At 34.5% G+C, this 14,241-nt stretch overlaps 1 protein-coding gene across 3 annotated transcripts in view; it reads left to right on the forward strand.

Moving 5' to 3' along the window:
• Positions 1-1,198: 1,198 nt before the first annotated feature.
• The window catches only part of LOC131160149 (aladin), a 47,676-nt gene continuing 34,633 nt past the window's right edge, over positions 1,199-14,241 (forward strand). For 2 of the 3 annotated variants that reach the window (XR_009137941.1, XM_058115510.1), the window contains exons 1-7: positions 1,225-1,469; positions 1,571-1,626; positions 1,711-1,884; positions 10,335-10,449; positions 10,597-10,696; positions 10,803-10,982; positions 12,772-12,830. Coding sequence is in view for 1 of the 3 variants with exons in the window: in XM_058115510.1 (XP_057971493.1) it covers positions 1,412-1,469; positions 1,571-1,626; positions 1,711-1,884; positions 10,335-10,449; positions 10,597-10,696; positions 10,803-10,982; positions 12,772-12,830 (742 nt within the window). In the remaining 2 variants the exon portion in view is untranslated. Of the gene's footprint in view, positions 1,470-1,570; positions 1,627-1,710; positions 1,885-10,334; positions 10,450-10,596; positions 10,697-10,802; positions 10,983-12,771; positions 12,831-14,241 lie in introns of all 3 variants that reach the window. The other variant, XR_009137940.1, reaches the window with a different exon arrangement.

Here is a 14,241-nt window from a genome sequence, read left to right on the forward strand (position 1 = left end):
TGATAACGATCGAGACTAGGACCCCGTGGTGGTACCCAATCGGTGATTTGGCTGAAGATCTAAGGAGAAATTAAGGAAATAGAGGGAATATACCTTTCCCCAAGAGTGGTGCCTATGCCGCTCCTACGACAAATCCATTTCGGTAGGAATGTCGGTGGCGGAAATAGAAATCCAATGGTACCTTCCGTTTCCTAATCGGCTGAATATTTGCCGAGAAAATGAGAGAGAGGGAAGGAGAACGGAGGTGAGAACGTGAGGATTCAGGGGGGGTGCAGTTCTCTGGATTGAATTATTATAATATAATATATTATTATATTATATAATATAATTAATAATAATTAATTAATTAATTAATTTTTTTTTTATTTTTTGGATCACTACTGCTGTTCTATTATATAATTATTTTATATTAAATAATAAATTATGTTATAATATCATAATATATGAGATTTTAATTTACATTTAATAAATTACATATTAAAATACACTACTTAAAAAATATAAAATAGAATGTAATATTAATAATATAATTAAAATAAAATAATAATACAAATATGATAAAATCTAATCAAAATAATTTTCACTAATATTATAAAATAATTATAACTTTATGATATTATTTTATATTAAATTATTTGAATAAACTTTTGTACTATAATGAAACAATTTATAAACTGGACTCCTTTTGGATTCCTATGGCTATATATACCAAACACTAGAATATAATTTTGCTTCGAATTATGTATTGAACCAAACATGAGAGAGGAATATAATATTCTAGTTCATTCTAATTTGATTTTGATTTTTATTCTACTTGCAAACCAAACACTATAGAGGGGATTCTCCCTTTAATGTCTTTTTTAGAGAAAATATCAAATTTATCCCTATAATTACAAAAAATTATTTGAAAATACTTCTTTTACTATTCATAATTATCCCAAAATATTCTTATAATTATATCAAATTTATCTCAAAAACTAATAATAATTATCTCAAAATATTTTTATAATTATTTACAACAATCTCAAAATAATTTTATATTATTTAATTATTTATTATTTTCTTTATAATTACTCATAACTGGTCTTAGCAACTTCTAAATGTTATGTTTGGAACCTGAACATTTCAAAAAAGGAATAAAATTCTAACAATTCTTTATTAAATCAAATATAAAAGGAAAACTGTGATTCTATTTTTTAATTTCAGCAAATTTAAATTCCAATTGTTGCTTAAATTCTAGTTGACAAACAAGTTCCGCGAGCGTACCGTACCTGTAAGAAATTCAGGCGGTTCCGCGAGGTCGGCTTTGGAAATTGCGCGACCAGCGGAGGTTGGGTGAAGTACTGAGTAGGGAGTGTAAAGGAACCCTAGAGCCACGCTTCTCGCTCGCCACGCCAAAACACCGCCAAGAATGCCATCCTTTCCTCGTCCCGGTTCTGTCACCATCTGTGAAATTAACAGAGAGCTTAGTATGATTCTCTCTCTCTCTCTCTCTCTCTCTCTCTCTCTCTAGTTTCTTATTAATGAATGCACAAGACGTGTATGAGTATATATATTTGCAAATCTGCAGTTACTGCTGAAAGCCTCCAAGACGACCGAGCCAAGGAAAGTTATGGCAAAGCTCTTGTAAGAAACTCACCTCCTAATTCCTCTGGACATGTTCTGTGTATCGCAAAGTTGATTGTTTTTTTCTTTAAATCTTCACTACAGGGAGTTATTTTTAGTCCAATTCCATTCCAGTCCAATACTATCTTGTCTACGAGTCCTGATCACGGCACAGAAAGTGAGGCAAGAACTACAGAGACGATGTCAAATAAGGGTTTCTCAGTTGCATTGCAGACGATCTTTAGTGACGCACTCAGACGCCTTTTTCATCCCACTGGCGTGAGTTTAATTGTTGTTTTTGAAATCGTATGTGGTGTTTTATGTAAGTGTTTTATAGCATTGTTTGCCATACTCTTGTGTTTGAGTATTTGGAGTTCTAACCCGGCACACACTTTTGTCATTTGTGCGTATAAATATCAGGTAAGAACATTTGTGTCCAATGGCTAATGTGTTTTATTTTTATCATTCATCCTGAATTCTGTAGTAAAGTTGCAATATAGTGCAGCATGTTTTGTTTAGCATACGAGAAATTACGTATTTCCACATGTGGCTGGCTTGTTGGAATTTTCAGGATTGACTGAGAAAAGGTGAAGGGTAACAAAATTAGGGTGATAATTTTGATTTTTGAATTTTTCTAATTTTCTCCTTTGGGATTTGAACATTTTCAAAAAAGGTTCTGTGTTTGATGGGTTAAAATATCATTTGGTGGTTATATACTCATTGATGGGACAGCATTGTGAGTGACAAGTACTTCAGCTATTTATGTTTTGTGTACCTTTGAGCACAAACAACCATTTGGAGTTTGGGTTTGTAGCCCATATTCCATTGGCTGGATAAATTTAAACCTTGGACTGACAAAATCTAGATGTCAGGAATTTCTTGTATTTTGATGGGTTTATATGTACACTATTATGAAGCATGGACATGGACATCAACTTCACAAGAAATTGTTGTGAGATGACATGGATATTAGCAAGGGGGAAATTCTTAAGAAGTAGGAAATAAATGTAAATAAAATGTGCTTTAGGCACATATATCCCTGAGTAAACATTTGCATTTCTAACCAGACACACAATTAGAGGAAGAATTTTTCTTTGCATACATTGTGATGACCCTCCCCCTACCCTTGCAAAGCAGGGAGTCTTGTGGCCCGGGGACCCTCCAACTCTAAAATTCCCCCTCTGAAAATTAAATATTATTTTATATGATTTACATAAAATGGCTTGAAGGGTAAAGAGATGATTAAAGTTATTGTTGCATAGTACTTTATTCCTGATAACGACTACCACCAGTACCTTAATACCAGAAAATCACATAATTATCTTCAAATTGTGTTTGACAAGGTGGTTTTTTAGAGTCAGTAGCATTTTGAACCATCAAAATTATCTTGAAAGTATTCAACTTATTTATTTATTTATTTATTTTCCATTTTTTTCCCTTTTCTGAAGGAAGGCCAATTGGCCTGCTCATGCCAAGGGGCTGTACATACGCACACACGTATTAAAGTTTATATGAATGCTAATGTTTTTATGTATGTATAATAGAAAACTTTTTTCTTCCGCTTCCTGATTCCCTTCTCTGGCTGTTTTCAATTTTCTTGCAGTCACAAAGCTTTTGTTTCCTTGAACTTGAAATCTATTCCATCATTGTTTCATGCAGTCTTCAGAACCCTCTGCTTCGAACCACCTTTTTGCAAAGTGATCAAAAGCTTCCGAGTTGTTTAGGGAAAATGCTTCTCCCTGTTCATGAAGGAAACCTGGAAATTTTTGGGCAGCAAGTTAGCCTCCCAGGGATTAGATAAGGTAAAGGATCCTCCTAAATGTATGATCAATGAGAGCATTCACGTGTTCGTTTCATACTAGCAGTTTCTGAGCCTCTTCCATTTCTTCTTGCCTGTAGAGGGCCACATTAAAGTCCCCACCTAGGAGTGAAGGATCATCCCAACTCTCTCTAACTCTGATAAATTCATTTCAAAAACTGTTTCTTAACCTTTGCGTGGTCCATAAACACCAGAAATACCCAACGAAAACCAGCATTTAAATTTTTTATTCTGGCAGCTCACAAAAGACTCACCTGACTGGCTGGCAAAATAAGGCCCAGAAGTTATGCCTTCCAAATGACTGAAACCCCTCTAGCTGTTCCTCTTGCGGGCAAGGCTTTCAAATTGAAACCTGTGTTCCACAAATGCCTTGAACCAGCTGATTAGTTGCAGTTTCCTACTTTGTTTTTCAAAAGCGCATGTAAGATCTCTTCTGAACTTCTTCAAGTAGTGCTTTATGACGGTCCTTTTCTTTCAAACCTCAACATTCTATGTAAATATCTTTATTGGCTTCTTTTACAAAAAAAATTTCCCCTTTCTGCTTTTCATTCTGCAAGCCACCACTTAGCCTTGTTGTGATAGTTAACTGAATAGTCCCTCCTTTTAATTTCCTACTCACCTCCCTGCTACTGTTGATGCAGATCGTATCATTTTCTTGCTTGCCATCCTCTCATTTCTTCTCTTTATCCCAATTTCCTTGAAGAGACTGTATATCAGTTCATCAAATCTCTCAAATGAGATCTTTGTACATTCATTTCAGCCATCATCCTTGCAAATGACCCATCCATATATTTCTCTTTTGAGATCACAGTGGTTGGTCAGATGCTGATAGGACTGGAATTCAAGCACCTCAAATTTAGTTGGATGAGGAACCAAAGTGGGGTGGGAGCTTCAAATTCTTATTGGGCATTTTCCTACTGATTATCCATGGTACTTTTATCATCTTCTTCCTCATCTGTCCCTTGAGCTTGTTTTGAGTTTCCATTTGAGATCCCCTCACAACAGGAATAAAATTTTCCATCGTTATTAGGGCCTCCTTCCTCTTTGTTTCCAGTTGTGTCCTGAATTCCTTTTTGTTCTTTGCTGTCCCCTCTAAAGTGTTCAGGTATAGTGTTGTCATCATTTCCTCATTTTTATCCTTGAACCATCAGATTATTCGATTTCTCAAGATTTCCCCACCATATGCATGTGTAGATTACCATGGGGTGTGGTTGAGCCCTCCTTAGACATATTAGTGTCTTCCAGAAAGGCTTCCAGAGACAACAGGCTTTTTATTTTATTTAAAATTTTTGATAGAAAGAGAAATACATTAAGAAATAGAAGGGAGAAAATTACAACATAGGAGAGGACACGATATCCTCATAGCAGGAATAAAAAGAACAAAAGAAGAAAAAACAGTGAAGGAAATAAAAGCACATGAAAACCTAATGATCCCTAAATGAGAAAATCCTTCTTTAAAGCCCTTCTCATCATAATAATTTTTTTTTGGGTTAAGGCTCACTCTTTTTATTGGTCTCTATGTGGTCTTGGTTTCACACTATATGAAGAAGCACACATTCATAGCCATCTAATTTGTTTAAAGTTTACACAAAGCCGCAAGTCCTTTAAAAGAGTTGGCATGAAAGGGCTTCCTTGCTTCCTTCACTTCTTCACCCTTCCAAAATTTGAATGTTACAAATGAAATGATGAAGTTTCTATGAAGAAAATACTGCACTTTGAGTTAGAGAGGGAGAAAAGAAGAAGAGAACAGGGGGAGAATTTTCAATGAAGAAATTGAAGTTTCAAATAAATTGAAGTTTCTTACAGGAGAAAAAAAAGAAAAAAGAAGCTTCATTAAAGAAAATTGAAGTTGCTGAATCTCTAGTTGACAGTCCCATAGAGCTTCTATATATTTCCATGTCTGCCCTCTTTGTATATTAACTTTTTTGTATATTATTAATAATAGGATGCCAAAGACATACAATACTGCCTTGCACACCACCTAATTACTAAAATAACATCAATTCAAACCCTCCCCTTTAATTTGGAGGTGTGTAGATATCACCCAGCTTGTTACGACAACTAGACAAGGCGGGTTTAATAGAGCCTTGATAAAGCATTTTCCAACTCATCCACAAATTTCACAAGGGGATTACTCAGCACAGCATTTTCACTAAATAACAATCAAACCTCAGTTTGCTTTGTCTTTTGAGGACACATTCGATTGTAGCTTGACCATCACAAAACATATTTATGGGCTTCATTACCAAGGAACCTCATCTTTGACATAAGCATGGTCTTAAATTTCCACGAAATAATGGAAATTTATGTTGAAATTTTTGCTTTTCCGTCACCCTCAAAATTGAAATGGTAGGCAATTTCCGTCTAACAAACTTTCCATCGAAATTTTATTGAATCATCCAAAATTTATCAATGTCTTGAAAGTTTAGTAAAACTTGTTGAAATATAAACAATATAATGAAATTTCCTTGTTTTCAAATGTCAGAATTAAACTGTTAAATGCAAAATGAAAATTTTCTCTTAATTTATCTTATTTTTTTTAATAAATTGAAACCAAAGATTATTATAAGGGCTTTTGAGATCATGCAAAAAATTTTGAACTTAGATATTAGCTACTACATTTTATTTAACCATTCATGTTGAAATTTTCTTTATTTGTATCATAAATAATATTTAATTGATTTATGAATTTCATTTGTACTAACTGAATATGTTAAATACAAGTATTATATTATAGCTACTGCACCTCATACACAACATACTAGTCATTGATGTATCTAATTTATAACATGCTAGTTCTAAAACTTGCATTATCATGTCTATTAACCGTTTCCTACTTTCCATAAAAGAATTCTTTGTTTTACTACTAATTTCCCTTATTTTTCAGAATTGAAATCAAAATTGAAATTGAAGTTGAAATTTTCATTGACATTTTTGTATTTTTGAAGCATCAAAATTTTGATCGAAATCGAAATTTAAGACTGAGACCTCAACCACACAAATAGTATGAGCCATACTGGCATAGCTTGGTATTTTTCTTCGACTCTGGATCCTGTTACAGTAGTTGGTAACACGATTTTCCACCCATAGATGTTTAATATGAGGATTATAGATCTAAATTGGAGGGAGGGTTGGGTCTTGGAAATTGAATGCCTAAAGACATTGCTCTCTTAGTTAAGTGTTTATGGCATTTCCCATAGAAGATCACTCCCTTTGGCATAGTGTGATTAGAAGCATGGCTTGTGTGAGAATGGGTGGGGTACAAATGTTAGTTTGCAATGTTCATCAGGGAGCCCATGGAGATCTATTTCTCAAATTTCCCTTGTTTACACCTCACATTATATTTGTGGTGGGGATGGGTTCTCGGATTCGATTTTGGAAAGATCCGTGGTTGGGGAATGATATTCTCGCCACATCTTTTCCTCATCTCTTTCTTTTAGCTTAGGGCAAGATAGTATGATTTCCTTCTTTGTCATTGACTTAGGTAGCCATCTGGTTTCTTGTAATTTTCATTTTAGAAGATCTCTCAATGATAGAGAGTTGTTGGAACTTTCATCCTTCTTGTCGTTATTGAACAATTGTCAATTTTTTTCAGCTAGGGATACTTGGTCTTGGGTTTTGGATAATTTGGGGATGTATTCTTGTAAATATATATTTTTTTGGGGAGTTTTTGACCCATTTCAATTCTTCTTTTCCCCTATATTCATTTAGGTGGAAGGCCAAAGCTCCCCCAAAAATTAATGCTTTCATATGGCTGATTGTGCTTAATTAAATCAATACTAATATCCTATTGCAGATCAGGAGACCTTTGAGGGCCTTATCTCCGGATGTTTTTGCATGCCGTGTTATTTAAATTCTGAAACGGCACCTCATCTATTTTTACACTGTCACTATGCTTGGAGAATCTGCAATAATTTATTTGGCATAATGGGAGAATCTTGGGTTTGCCCAGTGTTGGTGGAGGAATTGTCGTCTATTTCTTTTGAGGGGTTTGTTAGAAGGAAGGAGAGGGTTGCACTTTGACAATGATGTACTTTTGCAATGTTATGGGGATTGTGGTTGGAGCATAATGCATGGATTTTTTTTGGGAGAAAATTGAATTGGCAGCTGGTGTGGGAGAAGGTTCATTACCTGGCCTTTTTATGGTGTGTTGGTTTCGGTTGCTTTAAGGGAGTTAGTTTTTCGGATGTTCAGTTCGAATGGAGGACCCTTCTGCTCTGGATTATTTTTTTCCAGTTTTTTTTTGTTTTAGTAGTTTATTTTTTTTTTTTCTGGATTATTCCAGAATTTTGATGGGAGAGGTCTTTTTCTTCTTTTTGTAAATTCTTCTCTTATGAATGAAATATTTTCTTTTGTTATAAAAAAGAAATGAGTAGTAGATCTTTGTTCTTCAATAGAGCCAGCCAATCTACATAAGTATCCCATGATCTCATTGTTTCCATTGCATATATATATGTCATCTTTGCCCAGAGAGCTCTTGTGATACTAGGAAAATCCTACATATAGCATCCTAGCGGCTACTTGGGGTTTTCCATAAAACTAACTCACCATCTGCACAGCAAATGATACATCTTGTTCACATCCCTAGACAACTTGATGTTGGGATCCATTGGAGTATCAACTAGTTTAGCTGCTAACACACTAATCTCATGTATATCTTCACTGAGATTGGTGGAGCCCTCTTTTTTACACCGTACAGTCTCAATGCCAAGAAAATAACATAGAGTTCCTCAGTTCCCAAGTACTAGATTTTAAATTTTCCTTGAAGCCACAACAAATGCATTCCAGTCAGTTCTAGTCATGATGATATCGTCGACATACACTACTAAAAACACCATGCCTTTCTCTTTTTTTTTGGAGAAAGACAGAATGATCAAAGTACCATTGGGTAAAACAAGATGTAGAGACTGTTGTAGTAAATTTGTCAAACAAGTTTCTTAAGACCATGAATGGCCTTATGCAACCTGCATACCTTACCACTCCTCCCACCCTCATGGATCAACATGCCCAAGAGGTTGCTCCATGTACACCTCTTCTTGCAAATCCCAACACAAAATTAATTGTTGATTAATGAAAAAACCAAATGTAGTTGAGCAACAGGAGAAAAGGCCTCAACGTAATATCATATGTTTGGGTATCTTTGGCAGTCAATAGAGCCTTAAGCTGTTCAAGAGTGTTAGGAAAGATACTTTACAGGGTAGACCGTCAGTACCTAACCAACTCCTTGCAAAGAGGAAGATCCAGCAATTCTCATGCCACTTAAGTTGTCGAGGCATCTGTCATCCATGCTTTCACCTAAGGTTTGCAAGCGCTTCAACATGTGAGGAAGGGATGGGAATAGAGGAAATAGACAAGGCAAAAGAGCACATAGTAATAGTATGCTTTGACCTAGGGAATAGAGGAAGTACAAGTTTCTGTACCTTTCTGAGCGGCAAATGCAAGCCACGTCGGGATGAACCTCTAGTAAAAAGTCAAGATAGTGAAGGGGGAAGAGGCGACTGCATGGTGGTAGCAATGTATGTGACAGCTTTTCATCATTCATGAACCCTCAATGTTTATGGATTGGGAAGAGGAGTGGAAGTTCTCTCTAGGAATAAACTAGGGTAGGGATGAAAGTATCAACACGCTAAGTGGCACTAGAAGTCATTGATGGACTCAAAATAGATTCATCAAAAGAGGACTGGACACTTGAAAAATAAGGTGTGCGCTAGAAAAAGGTGAGAGTTACACTAACATGGTTTTTGCTGATGTGGGGATCATAACATCCTTATCCCTTTGTAGTTCTTGAGTACCCAACAAAGAAACGTTTAGAGAGAACATGCCCATCTGTAGTCGAGGGCAATGGCCTGGAGAGTGATATCTGTTTTATCATATGTGGACAATGGCCCAGAGAGAGTGATATTTGTTTTCTTAAGACTTCTTTGGAGATTTCATCTTGGCGTTCACCTTCTCCCCTATGCCGATGGGCGCTGGCAGTGCTAGCAATGTTCCCGTGATGAATTTTCCTTTTGGAACTTGTTTTGGCAAGAATAGATCGCAAAAATCCTTGAATGCTTGAAGCACGGAAATATTATCCTCCAGCACTTCGTTTTATCACCTTCTGGAATGATGATCAGTCTAAAATGTCTCTCTTTTTTCTGGAAGAACTAGAATCCTTCCAGCCTTATTTCTTCTTATTCCTGTTTTCTGGATGTTGTTCTGCTTGTCCTTTTCTAAAGATGTGCGAACAAGGTCATTTCACTTTCTTTCCATGATGAAATTGTAAGATGAGCTCTCTACTACCACAAGTCGCTTTACCCTAGTCCCTGGCTCTCAGTGGCTTTATCAAAGTCAGTGATACATAAATCTCATCTTCATCACAGGTCCTTGTTCGCATTTTGATGCAAGTTATCTTTTCTCACTGTCTTCATTCATGAACTCTTCATATTAATTTTGCCCTTTATTTATTTATATCTATAGTTATATAACATATATTGATATATCTTTTGTTCTTAATCATAGTGGTCTCGTATGGGCAGTTGTCTCTTCTCTGTGTGCTTGACTTGGCTACTATACCTGTTGTTACTGGAGCCTGAAAATCCCTCTGGTCTTCCCTGTTGTCTTTGAGGCGCTAGTTGCATTTCACTGTTCATATGGCATAGTTGCTATATTTTATTGATTATTATCGTGTGCTTGAACTTGATTTTTGGTTCTTTCCTTGTGAACTTCAAAAGAAAATGCAAAACAGATACTATTGGGCGCCGAAAAGAGTTTTAGTGACACCATTGCTGATTCTTAAATAAGCACTTCCAAGCCTTCAACTAGATTTGTTCAGTTTTAGAAAAGTACACATGGGCTAAAGGAATCAATATTTGTTAAATAAAAGTGGTCTGAAGCATTGAAATCTGCTATCACATTGATTGTTTTGTAGGTGCAATTTCTACCAGAGGTTGATCTCCAAGGAGTGAGTTGGCACCAACATAAGCATATATTGGCATTTATCTCTGGGCCCAATCAGGTTATCATTTATGATTATGAGGATTCAGGTTAGTGGCTTATTAAAGTTTTAATTAACTGCTGATTTTTGGCCTCATGTTTACATTTTCTTTTTGGTTTTGAAATTAAAACATTTTATTTAACAATATCTCAATTCAAAATTTGATAATAGTAAATTATATTATTATTTTTAACAGAGGGGAAGGATCCTTGCATTTTGATGAATGAATCCCAACAAGATGTTAAACTTCTCGAGTGGAGGCCAAATGGCGGGAAGACACTTTCTGTAGCATGCAAGCAAGCATCACAATACTAAAAATTTCCTTTAAAATCTCAGTAAATTCCTGTTTCATGTTATAGTAACCTTAAATAATTACTATATTGGGTTGTATTTCTCTTTCAGGGGTGGAATTTGCATCTGGGTTGCTTCTTACCCTGGCAATGCAGCTTGTGTGAGATCGGGAGTAGCCCCGTTATCAGGCACTGTTTCTAGAGGCTCTGGAATTCGATGGATACTTACGGACTTTCTTCGAAGTCATAACAATGAACAAATTAGTGCAATGGCATGGTGTCCTAATGGAAGATATCCAAATGAACTTTGATTTCTTACTTATTATGTAGTGTAATTGTTCTACATGTGTTATATGGCAACAGGAACTTGAGAGCAAGGTTTTAAATTTCGATTTCGACTCAAATTTCGAAGTCCCAAAAGTACGGAAATTTCAATTTCAATGTCAATTTCGATTTCAATTCAAAAAAATAACGGAAATCAATAGTAAAGCATGGAATTCTTTGTGAAACTTTAATAATGGTTAACAACATGGTCTTAAATTTCCACGAAACTGTCGAAATTTCTGTCGAAATTTTCGATTTCCGTCACCTTTGAAATCGAAATGGCAGTTGATTTCCGTCTTGCATAATTTCTGTCAAAATCTCAACGAATCATCTGAAATTTATTGAAACCTCGAATTAGCAAAATTGGTCAAAATTTATCAAAACCTCGAGAGTGAAGTGAAATTTCTCTTTTAATTTATTTTATTGAAACAAAAGGTTATCACAAGTGCTTTTGAAATTATATGAAAAAATAAATTTATAGTAATATTTTATTTAACCATTCAGGTCTAAATTATCAATATTTGTATAATAAATAATATTTAAATGATTTATGAATTTCATTTGCATTAATTGAATATGTTTAATGTATATTATCTTACAAACATGTTTGATACACATACAATTTTACAACTTTTCCACCTCATACAAAACATAGATGTATTTAATTTGTAATATATTAGTCTTAAAACTTATATTTTTATGTTTGTTAACCATTTCTAAAGTTTCACAAAGAATTCCATGCTTTACTACTAGTTCCTGTTATTTTTTCAAATTGAAATCGAAATCAAAATCAAAATCGACATCGAAATTTCCGTCGAAATTTTCGTACTTTTGGAGCTTCGAAATTTGATTCGAAATCGAAATTTAAGTCCTTGGTTAATAGACATAATAATGTAAGTATTAGGACTAATATATTAGAAATTAAATACATATATATTATGTATGAGGTGGAAAAGTTATAATATAGTATGTGTATCAAACACATTTGGAAGATAATGTACATTAAAGATATTCAGTTAATACGAATGAAATTCATAAATCATTTAAATATTATTTATTATACAAATAATGATAATTTAGACATGAATGATTAAATAAAATGTTGTTGTAAGCTTATTCTTCATATAATTTTGAAAGCACTTGTTATAATCTTTTGTTTTGATAAAAACAAATAAAATAAATTATGAGAGAAATTTCTTTTCATTCCTAAATCTCTCATTTGAATTTTGAGGAAATTTCATTGTATAGTTAAAATTTCGACAATTTTCGCTAAAATTTTGAAATTTCGATAAATTTTAGATGATTCGTTGAGATTTCAATGGAAATTATGCAAGACAGAAATCGGCTGCCATTTCGATTTCAAGGGTAACGGAAACCAGAAATTTAGATGGAAATTTCGACAATTTCGTGGAAATTTCTGACCATGCTTGAGAGTCAGATTTTTCTTTGATTATTTCATTGTAGATAACTCGTGGGACAGATTTTATTTTTTCCCTATTTAATTCTTATATGCATATGGCAGCCTATTTCTGACAGTTTTTGAGATATGGTCATGCTTATGGTGTAGGAGTCCGGAGAAACGACATACTTAATAGTTATAGCTTAGCACTCTGCTATAGTGGGAATTTATTTCCTTTAATTTTTATGATGTTGGTGTATTTTTTTCCCATTTGGAAAGTGTTGGTTCACATGAAACTCTCAGGATTTTAAGCACGCCACTTAGTCAAGAAACTGACATTTCCTTGACCTATATTTACATATTTGGCATCTGGATCATATGAAAGCTCTTCATTCACCATATGGGATGTTGCTCAAGGTAGGAATTTTTTTCTTGCTCTCATAATATAGTTTCATTAGGTGCTTATTTCTGCTCACACTTTTGTTGAGTAGCTTGAAGGATGAATTTGTAAGTAACTAGATGAAATATAAACATGGTAAAATGGTTTAAATGGTCACTGTAGGACATAACATCTTTAGATACAATAAAAGGGAAAAAATATAAAAAATGAATTCGAAGAACCTGCTTTGGGATTCTTTTGTGAACGTATCTTAGATTCACCCCAATACATTTGAGTTTCTTGCTGTACATTAATTTCTTGAATCAAGACATTTAAAAAATGGAAACAAAACACAAATACGCAAAATCACATTTGTTTTGGTTGAGCATACAATATTTTATGTATTTAGATTTGTATGTTTCATGTATCAGTGTCTTTTGAGCCTAGAAATATTGCAGTGTACGAAACTCACATGAACAGTGCTTTTTAGTCTTTTCACAGATTACCTATCCATGCTTGTAGAGCTTATCCAAATTTAACAATTGAGACCAAAAAAAAAAAAAAAAATCCAAAACTTTAATATGGAGCTAAACCTAGTCACTTTAGTTAGCAGTGTAGTCTCACAAGGTTGGAGCATTGTTCACTCCCAAAGATGTGAAAATGTGATTGTTGGATAAAATTAAGGGTAAAAGACTCTCACCCCACTTGAGGTTGAACAAAAAGACAGGGACCTTCCTTGAGGTTTCAAAAATTCCATTAACTTTTCAAAATGCCACAAACCTCCCTTGAGGTTTGCCAAAAAGACACAAACCTCCCCTTAAAAGACATGTCTTTTTGAAAAATACAAGGAGATGCTAGTGTCTTTTTGGCAAACCTCAGGGGAGGTCCCTGGAATTTTTAAAACCTCAGGGAAGGTTAGTGTTTTTTGCCAGCCTTAGAGGAGGTCAGTGTCTTTTGCCCTAAAATTAATGTTAGCCCTTGGTCATGTTGCCAAATTTCTATAAATATTACTGACGTGGAGCCAAAAACTGTTGGACTCAATGCATTCTGTTGGTTTTGCATGAAAGTACTTGTTTGGGGGTTCTACGTTAGATAACATTTCTAGATTGGCACCTGGTGCTATTCAATTTGTATGAGACAGTATGTGTTGGTAATTTGTACTTCTCTTTTCTTTAACCTCTCTTTGACAAAGTTATTCTTATCAATGCATTCTGTTGGTTTTGCATGAAAGTACTTGTTTGGGGGTTCTACGTTAGATAACATTTCTAGATTGGCACCTGGTGCTACTCAATTTGTGTGAGACAGTATGTGTTGGTAATTTGTACTTCTCTCTTTTCTTTAACCTCTCTTTGACAAAGTTATTCTTATCAAATATCCAAGAGGGCAATTACAAGTGACTCCTAGTAACTGCTCTTTAAGCTTGATTTTTCTCCCCCTCCTCCCCTTCCC

This window comes from Malania oleifera, chromosome 7 (genome assembly GCF_029873635.1).
Source record: "Malania oleifera isolate guangnan ecotype guangnan chromosome 7, ASM2987363v1, whole genome shotgun sequence".
Classification (NCBI taxonomy): domain Eukaryota; kingdom Viridiplantae; phylum Streptophyta; class Magnoliopsida; order Santalales; family Ximeniaceae; genus Malania; species Malania oleifera.